The following is a 23,886-nucleotide window of genomic DNA, read 5'->3' on the forward strand; positions in this document are numbered from 1 at the left end:
TTGCCATTTCTTTATACATTCATGTATCTGAATCATTTCCAGCACTAATTCCGGGCCTATCAATGAGTGTAGCGGCTCGCAGTGCGGCCATACGCGGCAGCCTGCGCTCTAATCCCGGCACCACCACATGACTGTGTCCTGATGTGCAGCGCGCACCGAGGACACCGGCGGGACAAGGAGAAGGTCCGCGCACCGAGGACACCGGCGGGACAAGGAGAAGGTCATGCGGTGGGCGGGGCAATACATGGCTCAATCAGTGGGCGGCCTGCAGTTTGTGGGCGGGGCAATCCATCGCCAGTCAGTGGGCGGCCTGCTGTTTGTGGGCGGGGCTACCATGCGCCTTGTTTCTGGCTTGACAGCTGTGGCAGCAGAAGACAGCGGCGGGATGGAGGCACCGGATCGAGTGTGGCTGCGGGCCCCGGGCTATCTGTCCCTGGAGGATGTGTACAGCATGGCGAAGAGCCTGGGCTCCGAGCTGCAGAAACTGACCGAGCAGTACGGCCCGGAGTCGGTGTCCGGGGTGGTCCCGCAGGTGGTGCGCGTACTGGAGCTGCTGGAGGGCTTCGCTGCAACCGGGAGAGAGCGGGGACCCCCAGAGCATGAGCTGCTGATCCGGGCAGTGCAGAGCATGCATATGGGCAGAGACGAGCGCCCCGCAGCGGTAAGGCAGGTGCATTTATAGTGTTATGTAACGCGTGGAACTACAAGAAGCAGCAGGCAGCTGTGTGTTGTCCTGTGGGAGTTGTTGTCCTCGCTATCTTCTGACAGACTGATCAGTGACTGCAGCCTGTCTGACAGCTCCTGCGACAATACAGATCGGTGTGAGGCGACAATAGGGCTGTGTGTGCACCATGAGATTTTATGGCGTTTTTCACGCGGTGTTGTTTTTGCAGCGTCTTGCAAACCGGCATGGATTTATATAGTGTGACCACAAGAATGTTTAAAAATAAACCTATACTTACCTTCCGATGGCCCGTGTGGTTGCTGCGCTCGCTCCTGTCTGCCAGCTGATCGCGGGACACTGCATTGAAGGGCCTGCGGGCACATGACTGTGACGTCACCGCAGGTCTTTCAGTCCTGCCCGCAAGCACAGGGAAGGAGACCGGGGGCCGTCGGAAGGTGAATATAAACTTTATTTTTTATTTTATTCTTTTTTTTACAAGTACAATGGTACCCGGGTCCGTATGAGAGTCTCCTCTCCTCCAGAACTAGGTACCATCCGCACATAGAGACGCATATAATCCGTGAGTACAAATGTACTGACACGGATTATGTGCGTCTCAATGCAAGTCAATGGCGGCGATTACGCTGCGCTTCCGCAAAATTAATGGACATGCTGCGGATTTTTGAGCGCAGCATAAACGCTGCGGAAAAATCCGCAGCATGGGCATAGAACTTGCGGAATCCCCTTGGGGACCATGGGGGGCGGATTACCTAGCGTTTAACAAGCGTTTACGCTGCGTAAATTCCGCAGCATATATGCTTGAAAAACGCTACGTGGGCACTTAGCCTTTATAGTAATCTCCGGCGCTGTGCTTGTTATTTACGCTGCGTAAATTCTCCTGCGGTGCGACTTTCCAATTCGCATGATGGCAATCTCTCTTGTAACTAGAGAGTTTTCTGTGCGGAAATTCCCCATAGACTTCTATTAGATGCGGAAAATCCGCAGGTAAAAAGCACACGTGCGATTACACAGCGTAAATGCATAAAAACACATGAGTTCCGCACCTAAGGGTATGTGCGCACAGGAGCTGCTGCGGCCTCCGCGCTGCAGAATAGCCGCACGGCTTCCGCCCTCATTTTATGCAAATGAGCAATTTTCTTTTTCACATGCAGAATTTCCTCATTGATGTTAGTCTATGGGGAAAGTCCACCAGTGGACCCGCAAGAGAGATTGACATTCTGCAGATCTGAAAGATGTGCCGCATGTCAGTTTCCGCAGATGTACAGAGACTTTATTTTATTCTTTAGTGGACTGGGGATTTCTAGAAATCCATCCACTATGCTGTAACATCTGGACGCTGCGGGTTTGACGCTGCATAACACGCATCATCAAACACGCAGCGGCTCCTGACCGTGGGCACATACCCTAAGAATGTCAATAGTAGGAAGTTTTCAAAAACAAAGCAGCTTTATTTAAGCATGACACCAAACAGAGACGGAAAGTGCATCATCAAAAAGCGCAATGAAAAAAACGCAATTAAGCTAAGGTGCGGAAATTGTGCAGCGTCAAAAACACAACAAACACTGATTTTGCGAACGTAGCCTAAGGCCATTTACTTGTTTTTACTCACTTATATACCATTAGTTCCACAGCGCTTTACAGACATTATGGGCCCTGTCCCCATTGGGGCTCACAATCTACATTCCCTATCAGTATGTCTTTGGAGTGTGGAAGGAAACCCATGAAAAGACAAGTAGGACATACAAACTCCTTGCAGATGTTGTCCTTGGTGGGATTTGAACCCAGGACCCCAGTGCTGCAAGGCTGCAGTGCTAACCACTGAGCCATTGTGCTGCCCTACGGCCCCACTATCAGTATTTGGTCAGTATTTTTTCTCAGGAGTGGGAGCCTAAACCAGGTGAGGAACAATCAGAGAAAAGGTATAATAGAAACCAGTGCACCAATTCTGCATTTATCACCCACTCCTTGTTTTGGCTCCCACTCCTGAGAAGAAATACTGACCAAATACTGATAGTGGAGTTGTCCACTACAGGACCACCGCTGCTCTATCAAACCAGGATCCCTTAGAAAATGAAACAAGTCACACTTGCATGCGGTAGTGCCATTCCAGCGATAGCAGTGCCATATGGGTCACATGACATTGTTGTATCAAGTGACCGCTGCAACCAATCAGCGGCTGCTACTCATCGATGTTCCATTAGCGCCGACGTCCACTCTGAGGGAATAATAGCGGCCACAAAAATGTCACGTGAGCAATGGGAGAAAAGCCATCGATATAGATGGGGCGGCGATGCTGTGTGAGGTGAGTATAAGCTCTTCTTATTTTACTCAGGGGACTCGGGCAGTTAAGAACAGGGTGGCCAAGGAGTGGGAGACCCGTAAAATGCTCCCATCCCAGTATTACATCAATGGTACCAGAGGATCGGACTGCAGCAACTAAAGGCTCCATATTTATTTCCCAGACCATGTGTCAGAGATTAAAGGGTTTCTCTGTCCCCACAAACTGACATCTAATTACAAACTGCTGCCCCCAGGATGCAGTGACGCCCCCATCCACTTCCACAGTGACTGATTCAGAACGGGAGAACGAGCCATCAGTAGTAGGGGGCAGTAGGGGACCCGTGAGATCCTCAGTGCCGTGCACAGACTGTTCGCATCAGTCGTATTAGTACCGGACTCACCTACAAATTTCAGGTGAGAGATCCTCTGCATTTTACATTAACAGCGTAGTGGATCCTCGCTCTACAGAAAAAACCTGCAGAGTAATTTCACCAGATCTATGGATCGGAGCATCGGCCGATACTATGCAGACGGTGAAGTCGGCAATGTACGCACATAATAACCTGTTCGCTATCTGTATCATTTTGTGTGTTTTAACGTTGTAGAAATTCTATAACAAATTTGTTGTGTGTGAACTTACGTGAGCAAAAACCTGAGTGAAGAAGAGAGTGAAATCTGTGGCATTTCCACAGTAAAATCCGGACCAAGTGTTGTGGATTTTGTTCCTTGTGGATGAACTGTTTGTGCTGGGGAGAAGCTGCTGCCAGGGATGTCAGTCAGCGGTTCATACGCCGCGCTCCCTATTAAATGCACACAGATATAAAGTGGCCAATTGTGAATACAGGGCATTTAAATTTACTGCTGGAACAGGTCAGTTGGAAAGCATTGGATTGTCAGTGTAGGTGATATTATTACGGTCTGGTCACATCAGCGCTTATTTATTAAAGAAGCACTCCAGGCAAAAATTGTAACCCCTACTCCTTTCTAAGTATGTATGTGATGTAGTGTAGGTGCATTAATATATTCACCGATCGCCGTCTTCCCTGGTTTGCAGCGAGGCACTGGTCCTCTTCTCTGTTATGTGACTTCAAATCAGACTAGCTTGATCACACAGGAGTTTATATGGACCAGAAGCCGTTTTCATAATGTAAGTCCATGGAGGCTTGTTCTAAGGCTGCATAGGCTTACAATGAAGGAAGTAGCATGATGTTAACGATTCCTGTGTGAGCCGGAAAAGTCGTGATCCGGAAGAGGACCGGAGAGGTGCTGGAAACCAAGGAAGATGGCGATCGGTAAATATTTTATTGAGATTGTCCGCTACTTTTTCACTGATGGCCTGTCTTTACGATAGGTCATCAATGTCTGATCGTCCAGGGTCTGACACTCGTCACCCCCGCCGATTAGCTGTTATCGATGGCGACTGCTGCCGGCCTGAAGTATTGATTTGAATAGGAGGCGGATGTGTGGCGCCCTGCTACGCACAGGTGCCACAGATCCCAGAAGGGTGCATGGATGGACTTCTCCACAAGAGGCCCTTACACATTCACACACCTCCACCCTACCACCTCAGACCAGCAGAGGGAGCCCGTTAGGGACGTATATAAATGGAGGGTGGAGCTAGGCAGTTCAGTCAGTGAGAAGTGAGTCTCTCAGTCAGAGAGAGAGTGTGCTGGCACTTAGACCAGTGAAGAGGCTGCACGCTGGCTGCTGTGCTTAGGCGAGCCAAGGCCTACAGCACGAGTTGAAGCCTGGTGAGGGCCCTGAGTGTGGCCGAAGGCGAGAGGAGAGAAGAAGTAACAAGGGGGCAGAGGAGCGTACCAGGCTCACCCCGAACTATACACCGGACCCCGGGTCCGCGCCTACCGGGTCCCTTTATACCCAGTAGGGACCACCGGATACCTGGAGGACTACAAGTCCCAGGTTGACCAACGCTGACTACCGTACCAGGGCTAGGAGTCACGGAGGCCCCAGCGTCCAGGGAGAGTGATCTCCAAGAGAAGGCCCTACCACCAGGTCAGCAGGTGCAAGAGAGAGAGACAGTAATTAAGCCAGGCCTAGCTCCAGGCAGGTCAGAAGCTTAGCAAGTGGAAGCAACGGATCAGGAGGCCCTATACCTGCTCACTGGGGAGAGTCCAGAAGTGCACCCTTCTTATTGAGTACCCTGAACCCTACCTGCAACAACACCAGTAAAGGTACCGAAGCGCACCCCCGTGTGAGTGTCTGTCATTTCTCCCTGAACCGTCCTGGCCGTCTCTAACCTGTGCCACCATCCATTTCCCCACGCTGCCCTGAGGCCCGCTCCACCTGTGGGGAGCTGTTCCATCATAAGCTGTCCTAACATCCGCCTCAGAGGACTGTCGCAGCGCTGGTAATCCTTACCAGGCACCACAGGTGGCGTCACGAACACTTTACAAATCCCCTATAAATAATTCCCCTTTTTGTTGACTGCCCTGGGCCACGGACCTGGCCAGCCACCGTGATATCCCCCACCAGCATCTACCGGCCCAGCATCGGGCACCCCACGTCCCAGGGGGCGCGTCAGATGTGCAGTACCAAGCCTCAGCCATTACAAGTAGACAGCTAGCTCTGCAAGCGAGTTCTTCCGGCTGGCGGCCGTTGACACCGATAACAACTGATCGACGGGGGTGCCGGGTGTCGGAACCCATTCGATCAGACGTTGATGACCTATCCTAAGGACAGTCCATCAAAGTAAAAGTAGTGGACAACCTTTTTAAGTAGTCCCATACTCGGCCAAGCGATCCTGTGTTCTCTATTAGACACTTACTGCAAGTATCATCTGGTAGCGTCTTATTTCCCGCCAAACATAAGGTTTGTGTGACTGAATTCCAGTTGTCGATCCTAATATCTCGTGACATAATCTGTTTGGGGACAGTCAGAAGGCCCCCATGCAATGTAAATGCCCCCACAAAAAAAACATTTAAACCCTGATGGTCTTGGAAGAGTTGGATGAACAAGTTGTCTATGAGGCAGCAGATTTCTCTGTCTTTCCCAACGTCCTTGTACTCTTCATCTTTTTAACCTCTCCAAGGAGTCTGCAAATAGTACTTCATAAAGCACTCAGATACACTTAAGAAAGTGCATGTGAAACAGTTTCCCATTTCAGTACTGTGCAACACCATTAAAGGGGTTGTCCGACTGAGGTCAGTTATTGCCTGCAGTGGTCAGGTGACTGGAATTGGACGAAAATCAACCACATCCCGTCACAGACACCTGGTTTGCTGCAGCAAATTACTGGCCTCATGGGTCAGAAGACAATAAGACCTCATCATCTACAGTCCAGGGCAGATCACTGCAGTAGCCTGTACTGCAGGGGCAGTGATTGAAGTATTGAGCATATTTATGTTTATTTCATACTCTTCTACATTCTGTGCAAATGTTATACATGTTAAGTGACCCATGTAATGGATTTGTTGCCTGCGTGCAAACAAGTGATCTAAAAATACTGCAGTGCGTTGCTTTTTGCATTGACAGTGGAACCCCTTGTGCAGGCCATAAGGACTAACCCAAGGATAAAGGGTTTGATTTATGGGTCATTGGTGGAGAAAGTGGCTCTATATAAGGACCACCTATTGATTTTTGGGGAAGAGGGGTATTAGCTGCTTCCAACCCTTACTTTTGGCACACACGGATAGTATGGCTCTATTGCTATCCCTGGAGACAGAATTCCACTGCAAAACATCCTACCGTTTCCTTAAGGCCATGCTCACACATTCAGTGTTTGGTCAGTATTTTGCATCCGTATTTGTAAGCCAAAACCAGGAGTGGAACAATCAGAGGAAAAGTATAATAGAAACACGTCACCACTTCTGTATTTATCACCCACTCCTGGTTTTGGCTGGAAAATACTGATGTAAAATACTGACCAAATACTCAACGTGTGAACGTGGCCTAATGGTCAAAGTGTGGGGGTGAAAAAGCAAACAGCTTATGGGGGTTTCGAGCTTCACTCCATTCACTCCTCTTTAACTTAGTCTGAAGCTCTCACAGTTCTTCAGATTGGAGGGCTTCTAGCCATAGGATTCGGTAGGTATTCATCTTCTGTCTCACGTTCAGCTAGATGGAGTGTTTAAAGGGAACCTGTCAGGTCCAATAATGCTATAAACCTGCAGATGTAAGGTTAGTCTGCAGGTTAATAGTGTTATGAAGGTGCCCAGCTGCCGTATTGAAAGTGTGGCTCCTGGGAGCTGCCAGCTTTCAGTCATGCAAGCATACAAGGAGCAATTAGGCTACAGTGGTGGCCAAAAGTATTGGCACCCCTGCAATTCTGTCAGATAATACTCAGTTTCTTCCTGAAAATGATTGCAATCACAAATTCTTTGGTATTATTATCTTCATTTAATTTGCTTGCAAGGAAAAAACAAAAGAGAATGAAGCAAAAATCAAATCATTGATCAGTTCACACAAAACTCCAAAAATGGGCCAGACAAAAGTATTGGCACCCTCAGCCTAATACTTGGTTGCACAACCTTTAGCCAAAATAACTGCGAACAACCACTTCCGGTAACCATCAGTGAGTTTCTTACAATGCTCTGCTGGAATTGTAGACCATTCTTCTTTGGCAAACTGCTCCAGGTCCCTGATATTTGAAGGGTGCCTTCTCCAAACTGCCATTTTGAGATCTCTCCACAGGTGTTCTATGGGATTCAGGTCTGGACTCATTGCTGGCCACCTTAGAAGTCTCCAGTGCTTTCTCTCAAACCATTTTATAGTGCTTTTGGAAGTGTGTTTTGGGTCATTGTCCTGCTGGGAGACCCAGCTTTCTCACACTGGGCCCTACATTATGCTGCAAAATTTGTTGGTAGTCTTCAGACTTCATAATGCCATGCACACGGTCAAGCAGTCCAGTGCCAGAGGCGGCAAAGCAACCCCAAAACATCATAGAACCTCCGCCATGTTTGACTGTAGGGACCGTGTTCTTTTCTTTGAATGCCTCTTTTTTTTTTCCTGTACACTCTATGTTGATGCTTTTTCCCAAAAAGCTCTACTTTTGTCTCATCTGACCAGAAAACATTCTTCCAAAACGTTTTAGGCTTTCTCAGGTAAGTTTGGCAAACTCCAGCCTGGCTTTTTTATGTCTCGGGGTAAGAAGTGGGGTCTTCCTGGGTATCCTACCATACAGTCCCTTTTCATTCAGACGGCGACGGATAGTACGGGTTGACACTGTTGTACCCTCGGACTGCAGGGCAGCTTGAACTTGTTTGGATGTTAGTCGAGGTTCTTTATCCACCATCCGCAGAATCTTGCATTGAAATCTCTCGTCAATTTTTCTTTTCCGTCCACATCTAGGGAGGTTAGCCACAGTGCCATGGGCTTTAAACTTCTTGATGACACTGCGCACGGAAGACACAGGAACATTCAGGTCTTTGGAGATGGACTTGTAGCCTTGAGATTGCTCATGCTTCCTCACAATTTGGTTTCTCAAGTCCTCAGACAGTTCTTTGGTCTTCTTTCTTTTCTCCATGCTCAATGTGGTACACACAAGGACACAGGACAGAGGCTGAGTCAACTTTAATCCATGTTAACTGGCTGCAAGTGTGATTTAGTTATTGCCAACACCTGTTAGGTGCCACAGGTAAGTTACAAGTGCTGTTAATTACACGAATTAGAGAAGCATCACATGATTTTTCAAACAGTGCCAATACTTTTGTCCACCCCCTTTTTTAGGTTTGGTGTGGAATTATATCCAATTTGGCTTTAGGACAATTCTTTTTGTGTTTTTTCATTGAAGACAGATTTAATGAAGATAATAATACCAAAGAATTTGTGATTGCAATCATTTTCAGGAAGAAACTGAGTATTATCTGACAGAATTGCAGGGGTGCCAATACTTTTGGCCACCACTGTATGTGCCCATGATGCAGAAATGCTCCGGATTTTTTCCTGAGCGTTTCCGCGTCTCCCTGGCAGAAAAAAACGCATGCGGATTGTACATGCGGATCGTACATGCTTTTTTCCTGCCAGGGACAAGCGGATGTGAAATGTTCTTCATATTCATTTCCACATGCGGGTTGACAAGCGCTTTCCAAGCAATTTTAGCATCACTTGGAAAGTGCTTGTCAACTTGGTCACACTATATAAATCCATGCAAACGGCATGGATTTATATAGTGTAACCGAAAGAATGTTAAAAAATAAATATATACTTACCTTCTGATGGCCCCCGGTGTCTTTATCCGATGCGTCCTGGCTTGCCGGCAGCTCGCGGTAGACTAAAGGACCTTCCGACGCCAGCGGTCGCGTGACCAGTCACATGACTAAATGACGTCATGGCAGGTCCTTGAGTCCACCGTGAGCTGCTGGCAAGCCAGGACACATCGGATAAAGACACCGGGGGCCATCAGAAGGTAAGTATAATGTATATTTTTTTATTAAATTTTTTTTTTTAAAGGTTCTATGGTACCCAGGTCTGGAGGAGAGTCTCCTCTTCTCCAAACCCGGGTACCATCCGCACATTGAAAAGCATGGAATCCGCATGTACAGATGCAGTGATGCGGATTCCGTGTGTTCCAATGCAAGTCAATGGCGGCGAAAACGCTGCGCTTCCGCAAAATAACTGGTAATGCTGCGGATTTTTCCGCAATGATAATCCGCAGTGGAAATTTCCACTGCATTTGCACAGCACATGCGGATTATCATTGGGGAAAGTGGCAGACATTCTACCAAGCGTTTTTTAAGCGTTTCTGCAGTGGAATTGCCTCTGCGGAAATGACTTAAAAAATGCATAGTGGGCACAGTCACCGCTCACAGCACTGAGAGTGCCAGCTGTTGGCACACCCCGGCACTGGCAGTTTGTGGTGCAGTGCATTAGTGCCCCTGGGCTTTCTTACAGCCGATGCTCTTGATGCTGTGAGCCGTGACTGTAATTGCTTCAGGCTCGCCTGCCTGACTGAAAGCCGGCGGCTCCTGGGGGAAATGAAGTTTTGTTTTGTTTTTTCTCCCAGGTGCCGCACTTTCAGTGCTGTAGAGGAAACCGTAGAGTGTTGTTAAATTTATTGTTTTGTATTATTTGTATTTGTTTAATAAATAAATAAAAAAACCTATATGCTTTAAAAAAACAAACAAAAAACTTTGTAATGGATTCAGGAAAAGTTTCAAGGAGTTGTCAAGCGAAAATATAATATTTTGAAAATAAAAAATAAACTTCTACTCCTCTTATCCCATGTCCACTGCCTGTCTTTACTCCTTGCTCTAGTGATGACCTCTTTAAACGGACATGTAACTGCTAGTGCCAGTGATCGGTGGCAGCAGTAACATGTCCATGTAGAGAGGGAGCAGGAAGTGGAGTTTGGTGGGAAACCCAGGAAATATCGGACCAAGAAGATTAGTATATGTTCTTTTGTCATTTTTTAGCATTCTCGGTGGATTTGTAAACATTTATTCCTGTGTGGAGATCCCCTTTAATTATAATGCCATAGGCAGGCATTACTCTGCTGATGAACTGCATTGCTATATTTGAGTATATAATAAATCATAGAAGTGTCACACGAGGAGGGGAGGTCACAGACAAAAATAGACTTTGTGACCGAAAGTAAAAGGAAGTGAACATCGCACGCAAATCGTCTGTTTCAGCACCATTATCCCATCAGCCCGTATATTTTTTGGAACAATGTCCTATAACTAATACTAAGAAAAAAAAACGCCTTTCACTATTTCATGATTGTTTCCAACTGAAGGATGCTGCCAGAGGCATTGAATATGGTGATGTACAGTACATGGGATCTGCTCCCACTCGCTGGAGAACAGGTGGGAAATTAAACTGTAACCCACCTTTATTTTCTGCCAATCTGTATGCGAGATCTTCATTGTTAACTATTGAATTCACTTCATCAGTTGGAGTATTGTTTTCCACACTATAGTGTACTGATGTTCTGCTCCCGTGCTACTCTATCAGCTATATTAGGGAATTTCACAAATACTATAATGGTATTGTTGGAAGCTCTCTTTTTATGCGAGCAGGTGAATTGATAACATTTAGGGCTCATGCAGACAAGCATAAACATATAGGATGTGTACTGTCAGATTTTTAATCAGATATCCCATGAACAGCACACTGACCCATGTTATGCAGTAGGGCTGTTCAGATAAACAGGTCCGACTGTCCTTGAGAAAAAAGTTTGCAGTTTGCACTACTTTCTTCCAAGTCTCGGATGAGGCTCACCCAGTTAAGTTTATGGGTGCGTAAAAAAACAAACAAACAAAAAAAAAAACCCACATGGACGATGTGAGTGGCATCTGTTATGGAGACCCTCTTTGTTTTAAGGAGAACTTTGGAATAGACAGCAAAGGGTCTTCACACTGCCAGTGAGATTCAAGTTAAGATACTTCATCGATGAAGGAAGAGAGACAGAATACATGTTACATTCATTGTCAGCAGGTAGAGTCTTCCTCGTGTGGCAGCAAAGACTCGCCATATTTATTAGCTAGACAGAACAGAACTTCATTGTTACAGAAAACCGAAATAGACTTATTAGTAACAAATTTCCCTTGGCTCAGCGTAAACCTTCTTGTCAAGGACTTTTCAGGAAACAAGTATCTTAGTCAGACATTCCACAATGTAAAATTAGAAAACACTCAAGCAGACTTCATACATAGCAAAAATATAAATTGTTTTTATCTAAATTAATAATGATATCTAGATATTAAAAAATTAACCACAACAACTCCTCCCTTTTTATTATTTTACAAAACAATTTAGTCATCAGCTACTTCCCCATGCTATAAAAGCCTGGAGGGGATGAATCCCGTTCACCGACAAATATCTTGCTTGTAAATCTCATCATATATGTTTATAGGAGAAGTTCCATTATATTTTGCAGGCCTGTGATGCTTAATCTTGTGTGTTTTCTTGCATAGTCTCTTAATAGCAAAAGTGTAGTTACTTAACTTAAACATTTCATTCAAAGTCACTGGAATAGCTAAATAAGGCATAGTATTGGAGGATATTGGACTATGGGTGCATATCCAACAGTTCTTAGGACGGTCATTAGAGTTCATGTCTTGGAGTAAGACTTGGTGATGCTTTATCAGTTTGTTATCCCAGTTCTCTTTAAGTACTTCATGGAGAGTTAGGGCAAAGGGTACGGTTGCTATCACCATAGTCCAAACAAACAGGGTCATCATCTTTGCTGCTGCTGGGTTTCAAAATCTTTTTACAATGGCTGGTGTGGATCCAAGTGTCCTTGCCTTGAAGCTTGACCGTAGTGGCAGTGGTTAACAGCACTTGGAATGGTTCACTGTATCTGGGCTCCAGTGGTCTCCTCATATGTCTCTTTACCACGACCCAGTCTCCTGGTACCAAAGTGTGAGTGCCGCTGAGGCAATTGGGGTCTGGGATAGAGGAAAGAACACGATTATGAGTAACAGTCAAATGTTTATGCAACTCCAGAACATATTCAGTGAGAGAACCATAGGAGGCCTGCAGCTGCTGTGGGAAATATAACCCTGTCTTAGGGACACTACCAAACAGTATTTCATATGGGGACAGCTTCTCCCTCCCCCTTCGGGCGGTCCTCACTGAATACAATGCTGTAGGCAAACAATCTACCCAGGACAAGTGCGTTTCTTCCATGCATTTTTGAATTTTTAGTTTCAAGGTACCATTGAGACGTTCCACCTTCCCACTACTTTGTGGATGATAGAACAGGCTTTCCATGTTCCCTATCCCAAGAGTGACCATGATTTGTTTCATTAGTTCCCCAGTAAAGTGGGTTCCTCTGCCACTTTCTATAGTTTCGGGCACCCCATATCTACAAACCACTTCACTGATCAATTTTTTAGCAGTAGTTTTTGTGTTTGCTTTAGTCACCGCCCAAGCTTCTGGCCACCCAGAGAAAAGGTCAATGCATACCAGGGCTTATTCATAATTACCCACCTTAGGTAGCTGTATGTAGTCCACCTGCAGTCTCTGAAATGGGTAATCTGGTTTTGGTGTGCATTTTCGTGGGACTCGAATAGGCCTACCAGGGTTATGTTTTACACAAGATATACATTCTTGAACATACTTTGCAGCCGTATTCGGGAACCTTGGGGCACACCAGTTTTGTAGCACCACTGCACACATAGCACCCTTTGAGTTATGCATCGGAGAATGTGCAAGGGCAGCCATCATGGGGAACAGGCAGCGTCGAAGGCAAATACTTTTGTTTACCTGCCGTACCCCTGACACTGCAAGATGCTGTGGTAGCCATGCTGTTTCAGTATGCCTTAAATTTTGAATAAATTCCCAACAGTGTCACCAGCAAAGCACCCCCACACCATCACACCTCCTCCTCCATGCTTCACGGTGGGAACCAGGCATGTAGAGTCCATCCGTTCACCTTTTCTGCGTCGCACAAAGACACTGTGGTTGAAACCAAAGATCTTAAATTTGGACTCATCAGACCAATATCTCAGTGAATACATGAACAATTTTGACAAGTCTGAGTTTCATTGAATTTTTAAAAAATATAACATGAAAGTAAGATTAATAATATAAGATTAATTTGAAAATCGTCAGTTTTATTCAAATTACGACGCTCAAATTGTCTCTACAGAATTTCCCACCGTTGAATCACTTTCACCTTGTTCTTCAGAAACGCAACAGATTTGTGTTTTGGATCATTTTCATGTTGGAAATGTGCACGTCTAGCAAGGGCACAGAGTGATGGTGACATTTTCTCTTTCAATATAGAGCAGTACATCTGTGACTACATGATACCATCAATGAAATGTAGCTCCCAGTTACCAGCAGCACTTATGCAGCCGCAGATAAGGACACTGCCACCACCATGTTTCACTGTAGTCACTATGCATTTAGAGAAATGCATGGGTAGCTGCAATTCATTGATGGTATTATGAATTGACAATGTACTGCTCTATATTGAAAGGAAAGATGCTACAATCATGCTGTACCCTTGGTAGACGTACACTTTTCCAACATGACCATGATCCCCATCTAAGGCCACTGTTGCATTTCTGAAGAATATGGTGAAAGTGATTCAGTGGCCAAGTACAGTGGTGACCAAAAGTTTTGCATTTTTTTTTTAAAAGTGTGATTTCTTCTGTCTGGTTGTTGTGATGCCATTTCCCTGGTGATGAATTGAAAGTGCATGAAGTTGTGGTCGTCCACTTCTAGGTTTGTCAGCTGTTCCATAATCTTCTTTTTCTTTCTTTAATATATGTGACACTTGACGCTGAGAACAGCTGAATTCCATACTTATCTCTTTTTGACTTTTGCCTGACTTCACTCTTAAGAATAATAAGCTTTCTGACATCTGGTGATAAATTTGTTTTAACCTAAGAAACACACACACACACACACACACACACACACACACACACACACACACACACACACACACACACACACACACACACACACACACACACACACACACACACACACACACACACACTCACACACACACTCACACACACTTTAAAAAAGTTAGGCCAAATTCAAATACCTATGATAAAATATGCAAAACATTTGGCCCAACATATGTTGAAAACGAACACATAAAGGGATAAAACAATGTTAAACACAATTTTCATCCTTATAGCTGACAACCATTTGCTTCCAGTTTACTAAATCACCAGGAAAATGGCACCACAGCAACCAGACAGAAGAAATCACACTTTTAAAAAAAAAAAAAAAAAAAAAAGAAACTTTTGGGCACCTCTGTATGTCTCCTGATCTGAAACAAATTGAGCACCAATGGGGAATTCTGAGAGACAAGTTGAGCATCACTCTCCATTCAGCATCCAGGCTCTCAAAGAGATTGTTCATGAAGAAAGGAAAATTGTATATTTTGCAATATGTCGCCAACATGTTCATTCCATGCATAGAAGACTTGGTGCTGTGCTTAAAAATCATGTCCTTTTAAAATTCATATTTGCATCCACTAATTTAAGTAAAACTGAAGATTTTGCAATGAAAGCTGTATTCAGGGCTGTTGAGTTGGAGTCGGTGTCCATTTTGGTGGAGTCGGTATAAAATGGACCGGCTCAGACTCCTAAAATATATAGTAAATTGGGTACAGTAGTTCAATGCAGGATGTGCTGTAATTGTCTGTTTTATGCCTGATCTAAGCATTCAGGCTTTTAGTTGAGATGAATATGTGCTGCACTTTATGTACAGTCTCAGTAGTGAGGCAGTGCTGTGGTGTCGGAGTTTCTGGGTGCTTCTTATCTTTGGGGTCATGGCGGTCTGGTGATGTCATTGCACCCACTGAGCAGAGACTAAGTTGCACAGACTGCATGATTGAACAAGGAGCCGGTGGCTTCCTGTTTCATCATTTTCTCCTCCAGATATAAATACTGGGGAAAGTCAGACACCGAGCAGGGGGCGACTGCTTGGTGTGGGATGCCACTGTATCCAGCCCTCTGACTCTCTTGGTTTGCGAGCCGCACTTTGCCCAGGTCTGCCCTACGGTTTGTGAGGGTTGTCTCAAGCTGGCCAAAGATGAACAAATAATGTGAGAGACTTCATTGATCTCGTATAGTATGTAAAGGTACCGTCACACTTAGCAACGCTACAGCGATCCCGACAACGATACGACCTGGCAGGGATCGTTGCTGCGTCGCTATGTGGTCGCTGGTAATATGTCAAACAGTCAGATCTTCCCAACGACGCAGCAATGATACGGCGACCCGTAGCGACCTGTATAACGATGCAACGCAAATGCACGCCTATGTGTCTCAGTTCTGCGTCGCCAACGAGGTCGTTGGTAAGATGTCAAACACACCGATGCATGCTACCCAGCGGGACCTCAACGATCAAAAAAATGGTCCAGGCCATTTCGACACAACCAGCGATCTCACAGCAGGGGCCTGGTCGCTGCTACTTATCAAACGTAGCAAGATCGCTGCTGAGGTCGCTGTTGCGTCACAAAACTTGTGACTCAGCAGCGATCTCGCTAGTGATCTCGCTTAGTGTAACGGGGCTTAAGACACATTCCAAGTAGTCATTTTGTCAAGAATCATGTTGTCTAATTCCTTGGGAAATTTCTGTCTAAAATCCAACCCATTGGATCGCCACAATGGCTATCAGCTACTCATCCCAGGCCCGAATGCTGACACCCCCAGTTTCTTGCCACAGTTGGTGGCAAAATTTGGTAGTTTCTATTCCATGGCACCCTTTAAAATAAATAGACAACTTTTCAAGTCTATCAGAGTTAGAACCGCAGAAAGTCCCCTACTTTGGATCATTGTACACGGTTCAAAAAAATAAAGGGAACACTTAAACAACAGAATATAACTCCAAGTAAATCAAACTTCTGTGAAATCAAACTGTCCACTTAGGAAGCAACACTGATTGACAATCAATTTCACATGCTGTTGTGCTAATGGAATAGACAATAGATGGAAATTATTGGCAATTATCAAGACACCCTCAATAAACGAGTGGTTCTGCAGGTGGGGACCACATACCACATCTCAGTACCAATGCTTTCTGGCTGATGGTTTTTGTCACTTTTGAATGTTGGTTGTGCTTTCACACTCGTGGTAGCATTAGACAGACTTTTCAACCCACAGAAGTTGCTCAGTTAGTGCAGCTCATCCAGGATGGCACATCAATGCGAGCTGTGGCAAGAAGGTTTGCTGTGTCTGTCAGCGTAGTGTCCAGAGGCGCTACCAGGAGACAGGCCAGTACACCAGGAGACGTGGAGGGGGCCGTAGGAGGGCAACAACCCAGCAGCAGGACGGCTACTTCCACCTTTGTGCAAGGAGGAACAGGAGGAGCACTGCCAGAGTCCTGAAAATGACCTCCAGCAGGCCACAAATGTGCATGTGTCTGCACAAACTGTTAGAAACCGACTCCATGAGGGTGGTATGAGGGCCCAACGTCCACAGATGGGGGTTGTGCTCACAGCCCAACACCGTGCAGGACGCGTGGCATTTGCCAGAGAACAACAGTACTGGCAAAGTCGCCACTGGCTCCCTGTGCTCTTCACAGATGAAAGCAGGTTCACATTGAGCACATGTGACAGTCTGGAGACGCCATGGAGAGCGATCTGCTGCCTGCAACATCCTTCAGCATGACCGGTTTGGCAGTGGGTCAGTAATGGTGTGGGGTGGCATTTCTTTGGAGGGCCGCACAGTCATGTGCTCGTCAGAGGTAGCCTGACTGCCATTAGGTACCGAGATGAGATCCTCAGACCCCTTGTAAGACCATGTGCTGCTGCGGTTGGCCCTGGGTTCCTCCTAATGCAGGATAATGCCAGACCTCATGTGGCTGGAGTGTGTCAGCAGTTCCTGCAAGATGAAGGCATTGAAGCTATGGACTGGCCCGCCTGTTCCCCTGTCCTGAATTGATTGAGCACATCTGGGACATCATATCTCGTTCCATCTACCAACGTGACGTGGCACGACACTGTCCAGGAGTTGGCGGATGCTTTAGTCCAGGTCTGGGAGGAGATCCCACAGGAGACCATCCGCAACCTCATCAGGAGCATGTGCAGGCGTTGTAGGGATGTCATACAGGCACGTGGAGGCCACACACAATACGGAGCCTCATTTTGACTTGTTTTAAGGACTTGTTTTTCCACTTTAATTTTGGGGGTGACTCCAAATCCAGGCCGCTATTGGTTAATAAATTTGATTTCCATTGATGATTTTTGTGTGATTTTGTTGTCAGCTCATTCAACTTTGTAGAGAACAAAGTATTCAATGAGAATATTTCATTCATTCAGATCTAGGTGTTATTTGAGTGTTCCCTTTATTTTTTTGAGCAGTGTATATGTATGGCATCCAAATAGGTAGGGATGACTCTAGTTATCATGTCTGTGCTGCCTTCACATTTTTTGTAGTGTGAGCACACTGAAAAACTACTACCTGGAAACTGTCAGTAAGCTGCTATTAACAATGTGTATGTTTCTATTTAGCCTTATGAAAATAAAGCTTAATCATTGTATAATAGAAAGTTACTCAATGTTTACTGAATCCAGTCAGTGGAAACAATGTTGTTTACAAACAGAAGCTGAACAAACTACCAACACTTCTTATGTCTGAGAGATGTAATGATCTGGAGGTCCGACAGAAGAGTTGTCTGCAGTCTATACTGATACATTGTCACAAAAATGATTAGAATCCATTGGAAAGTCCACAGAATAATATCTCTGTGATCATACACTTGGTGTCCTGCTCTGATTAGAATTCTCACACTTTGGGGTAGTCTGAGGAAAACAAAACTATATACTTAGCATTGTGTGATCTTTTTTTATACTCCTCAAATCATGTACTGTCCTCAGACTGTCACCTGGCAGGGCAGGATTGTTGCCCAGTATACCCGTTTTTTTCTTCCATATGTTATCAAGATGGGAAGATCTACTGTAGAACCGATAGCTATGGAGATTAGGTGCACAGGGCATGACATAGCAAATGAGAGCACCCACATATTATTGAGCACTTAGCATTATTATTCCACTATCATTTCTATTCAATTCTATTTCATGGATGCCTCTGGTATAAAGAGCCTTTCAGCATTAAATATTGTTTATTAAGGGTGTTCACATGATAATATGCCTGGCAGCCCAGAGAAGTGGATGTACTTAGAAAGTACATAAAGTATTTATTTTCCAAAAATAAATAGCATAAGGCGGCAGCAGCCTGAGTGGCTGCACTTAGTAATACCTGCCGCCAGCACTTGCAGCTCACATGGGCAACATATAAAAATCGCCACAAGTGTGTGGAAATCAAGGTGTGACCCACTGGCCAATGATTGCCAGAATGCAAGATATGGAATGAATTAACTCTTAAAAATTTTATTTTCACTGGCGCTGACGTGTTCCCTCCTCTTTTAGCTATAGCAAACTTGGGCAAGGTGTGACCCGCTGGCCTCATCTGGCTCTTTGGACATTCCTGCCTGGAGCTGCAAATAGTGGCATACCACACCAATCAGCTGCCCCTCCACCTGCCAAGATGCAGATACTAGTGACTACAGTGGTGGAGGAGAGAGCCATCAGTTCTCGGCCCCACTGTTCAGCCTGTGTGCTGTGTGGCGGAGTGTCAGCGCAGCAGGCATAATAATGTCACAAGATTTCCCTTGCTGTGCAGAGCCTCAATTCACACATTGCACTCAACAGTGCATCGGGGAGACCGGTTAGGTGAGTAGATTTCTTTTTTTTTTTATTTATATTTTGAATTGACAGTCAGTTCTTTGGAGGAGAGAGGGAAACTGGTTCATCATACTGGGGGAGAAGCCGGCTAAGGGGGCCATCATATTGTATATGTGTGGGTGGGGCTGATGGGGCCTTCATGCTGTGTGGGGAAGGCATGAGGGGGCCATCTTACTGTGTATGTGTGTTCGTGTGGACACTTTATAAAGACCATCATACTGTGTGGGGAGGGGAGCTGCTGGGACCATCATATTGTGTGTGGAGAGAGGGGAGCTGTGTGGACCACTATACTGTGTGTGCGGGGAGGGTTACTAAGGGGGCCTTCATGGGGTGTGTGTGTGTGTGTGTGTGTGTGTGTAAGGGGCTGTGGGATCCATCATACAGTGTGTATGTGTGTGGGGGGAGGAGTTGTAAGGTCCATTATGCAGTCAGTTTGTGTGCGGAGGAGCTGTGGGGTCCATCATACAATGTGTGTATTTGGGGAGCTGTGATGCCCATCATACTGTGTGGGGGGAGCAGTTTTTCAAGGTGCAAAAGCTGAATAACAAGAGCAATATGATTTAAAAAGCAGTAAATTTTATGGGCTTGATTAGCTGCTACAGGTAAGAATTCATATTACAATAAGCCGTATCGTAACATGAGCAGTAATGTTCAATATAATAGCAGTGTGTTCAAAAACATGAGTTAAGCACAAAATCTTTATACTAGTTCTTATTTCCATGCATTGGGAACATTGCACACTGTTTTCTAATTCAAAATACGAAGAGAAATGTATATAGTTTTTAACTATTTTACAGAAAATTAAAAAAATGACCATTGGGCTGTTCTAAAAAATAGCAGTGTTTGCAGTTGTCTTTACAAACTCACAATATGTACTTTTTTTTTTCTAGGATTTAGCATTCCTGTGAATCACTAACCTAATATTTAGTTGTATACCCACAGTTTTTTAGAACTGCTTCCATATATGTTGCATAGAGTCAACCAACTTCTGGCACCTGTCAGCTGTTATTCCAGCCCAGGATGCTTTGGCTATATCCCTCAATTTTTTGGCATTTGTTGGCTTTGCCTTAGAAACTGCATTTTTGAAGTCGCCCCACAAGTGTTTTATCGGATTAAGGTCCGGGGATTGGGCTGGTCACTCCATAACCTAAATTTTTTGGACTGGAACCAATATTTTGCTCGTTTACTGGTGTGTTTAGGGTCATTATCTTGTTGAAACACCCATTTTATATATATACACCGCTTGCAGAATTATTAGGCAAATGCGTATTTTGATCACTTCGATACTTTTTATACATGTTGGCCTACTCCAAGCTGCATAGGCTTGAGAGCCAACTACCAATTAAGTAAATCTGGTGATGTGCATCTCTGTAATTAGGAGGGGTGTTGTCTAATGACATCAACACCCTATATAAGTTGTGCTTAATTATTAGGCAACTTCCTTTCCTTTGGCAAAATGGGTCAGAAGAGAGATTTGACGGGCTCTGAAAAGTCCAAAATTGTGAGATGTCTTGCAGAGAGGTGCAGCAGTCTTGAAATTTCCAAACTTTTGAAGCGTGATCACCGAACAATCAAGCGTTTCATGGCTAATAGCCAACAGGGTCGCAAGAAGCGTGTTGGCCAAAAAAGGCGCAAAATAACTGCCCATGAATTGAGGAAAATCAAGCGTGAAGCTGCCAAGATGCCATTTTCCACCAGTTTTGCCATATATCAGAGCTGCAACGTTACTGGAGTATCAAAAAGCACAAGGTGTGCGATACTCAGGGACATGGCCAAGGTAAGGAAGGCTGAAAAACGACCACCTTTGAAGAAGAAACATAAGATAAAACGTCAAGAATGGGCCAAGAAATATCTTAAGACTGATTTTTCAAAGGTTTTATGGACTGATGAAATGAGAGTGACTCTTGATGGGCCAGAGGCTGGATCAATAAAGGGCAGAGAGCTCCACTCCGACTCAGACGCCAGCAAGGTGGAGGTAGGCTACTGGTATGAGCTGGTATCATCAAAGATGAACTTATGGGACCTTTTCGGGTTGAGGATGGAGTGAAGCTCAACTCCCAGACCTACTGCAAGTTTCTGGAAGACAACTTCTCCAAGCAGTGGTACAGGAAGAAGTCGGTATCGTTCAAGAAAAACATGATTTTCATGCAGGACAATGCTCCATCACATGCATCCAACTACTCCACAGCGTGGCTGGCCAGTAAAGGTCTAAAAGAAGAAAAAATAATGACATGGTCCCCTTGTTCACCTGATCTGTACCTCCTAGAGAACCTGTGGTCCATCATAAAATGTAAGCTCTACAGGGAGGGAAAACAGTACACCTCTCGGAACAGTGTCTGGGAGGCTGTGGTGGCTGCTGCACGCAATGTTGATCGAAAACTGATCAAGCAACTGACAGAATCTATGATGGAAGGCTGTTGAGTATCATCATAAAGAAAGGTGGCTATGCTGATCACTAATTTTTTTTGTTTTTGCATGTCAGAAATGTTTATTTCTAAATTTTGTGCACTGATATTGGTTTACCTGGTGAAAATAACTGAGATGGGGTTATATTTGGTTTTTATTAAGTTGCCTAATAATTCTGCACAGTAATAGTTACCTGCACAAACAGATATCCTCCTAAGATAGCCAAATCTTAAAAAAAACAACTCCAACTTCCAAAAATATTAAGCTTGGATATCTGAGTCTTTTGGGTTGATTGAGAACATAGTTGTTGATCAATAATAAAAATAATCCTCTAAAATACAACTTGCCTAATAATTCTGCACGCAGTGTGTGTGTGTGTGTGTGTGTGTGTGTGTATGTATCTATATATATATATATATATATATATATATATATATATATATATATATATATATATATATATATATATATATATATATATATTATACAGTACAGACCAAAAGTTTGGACACACCTTCTCATTTTAAAGATTTTCTGTATTTTCATGACTTTTTGAAAATTGTACATTCACACTGAAGGCATCAAAACTATGAATTAACACATGTGGAATTATATACTTCACAAAGAAGTGTGAAACAACTGAAAATATGTCTTATATTCTAGGTTCTTCCAAGTAGCCACCTTTTTGCTTTGATTGCTTTGCACATTCTTGGCATTCTCTTGATGCGCTTCAAGAGGTAGTCATCGGAAATGGTTTTCACTTCACAGGTGTGCCCTGTCAGGTTTAATAAGTGGAATTTCTTGCCTTATAAATGGGGTTGGGACCATCAGTTGTGTTGTGCAGAAGTCTGGTGGATACACAGCTGATACTACTACTACTACTACTGAATAGACTGTTAGCTGCTTTTTTCTTGCCATAATACAAATTCTAAGTAAAGAAAAACGAGTGGCCATCATTACTTTAAGAAATGAAGGTCAGTCAGTCCGAAAAATTGGGAAAACTTTGAAAGTGTCCCCAAGTGCAGTTACAAAAACCATCAAGCGCTTCAAAGAAACTGGCTCACATGAGGACCGCCCCAGGAAGGGAAGACCAAGAGTCACCTCTGCTTCTGAGGATAAGTCTGAAAAATTGGGACTTAAAATTTATATTTTATATTTATGTATGTATGCGGTAAATAGGACCGGCATCATAGTAAGAGAAACATGCCCATATCATGATGCTTGCACCACCATGCTTCACTGTCTTCAGAGTGTACTGTGGCTTGAATGCGGAGTTTGGGGATCATCTGAACTGTCTGCGACCCTTGGACCCAAAAAGAACAATTTTACGTAGACTTCCGGATCCGGCCCTGGCTAAGGAGGATTGAAGACTGAGAGCTCTGCAAAGCCCCGGTGATTACCACCCCCTCAGGCACATAAAAACATACAGAGACGCTGGGCAGAGGGTCCTGAAGATAGTGTGAAAGTACCTGGCTGCACATGGACCGGTACATCCTCAGAAGTGGCTGTAAAATCCCTGTAGCAGGCAAGAAGTGTGGAGAGCAAAGAGGAGATAAGATGGCTGACGCTGATAAAGGCAAGCATACTGAATGCTCACAGCAAATGGAGAGGGGGAGCGAGGCAGTTTCAGGGGAGGAGGTGCAAGCTGATGCTGGTGTCAGAGAGGTAGATCATTGCCAAATGTACAGAAAAGCAGATCAGTGTGAGAAGCTTTCACTGGTGGCTGGTGCAATAAACTCTGACAGCATGAACTATAAGGATTTGCCACAAGAAGTAGCAAAACACCTTGTCCCAGAGATCACTGCCTCTCTAGCCAGCACAATACAGCAGTCACTGGCAGCCCTTAAAGAGGACATTACACAGCATGGGCAGAGACTGGATGAAGCGGAGGACAGAACAAGGAAAGTGGAGGATAAAACTGAGCACATAGAAAAGGATGTTAACCTACTGCAGAAACAAGTGTACATTATGGCTGACCGCATTGAGGACCTAGAGAACCGGTCACGCAGAAACAACGTACGTGTAGTGGGCCTGCCTGAAGCGATAAAGCCTGGACAACTTCAGAGGCTATTTGAGGAGGATCTGCCATCAGCTCTGGGTTTAGCGCCAAAAATGAGAGTGTAAAGAGCGCACAGAATGGGGCCGACTAGGCCAAGTACTGCCGCAGAAACAGAAACGAATCAGAGACCCAGACAAGCCATCGCCAAATACCTAGACTTTAATGATAAAGAGGCTATTTTACGTGCCTTCAGAAGGCGTAAAGAACCGCTAAACTTCCAAGGCCACAAAATTATTATCTTCAATGATTACTCCGCAGAGGTCACTAAAAGGAGGAGGATGTTCAGCAAATGCTGCTCAAAGCTATTCCATGGCCGAATCCAATTTCAGCTTGTGTACC

At 44.8% G+C, this 23,886-nt stretch overlaps 1 protein-coding gene across 1 annotated transcript in view; it reads left to right on the forward strand.

Annotated features, from left to right (window-relative positions):
* Positions 1–229: 229 nt before the first annotated feature.
* RILP (Rab interacting lysosomal protein) overlaps positions 230–23,886 on the forward strand; it is a 62,181-nt gene continuing 38,524 nt past the window's right edge. The window contains exon 1 of the mRNA XM_073667731.1: positions 230–661. Coding sequence (XP_073523832.1) covers positions 245–661 — 417 coding nt within the window. The 5' untranslated portion in view covers positions 230–244. The remainder of the gene's footprint in view (positions 662–23,886) is intronic.

The sequence above is a fragment of the Phyllobates terribilis genome, unplaced genomic scaffold (assembly GCF_046119375.1).
Source record: "Phyllobates terribilis strain yellow unplaced genomic scaffold, ASM4611937v1 Scaffold_2__4_contigs__length_985480577, whole genome shotgun sequence".
NCBI lineage: Eukaryota > Metazoa > Chordata > Amphibia > Anura > Dendrobatidae > Phyllobates > Phyllobates terribilis.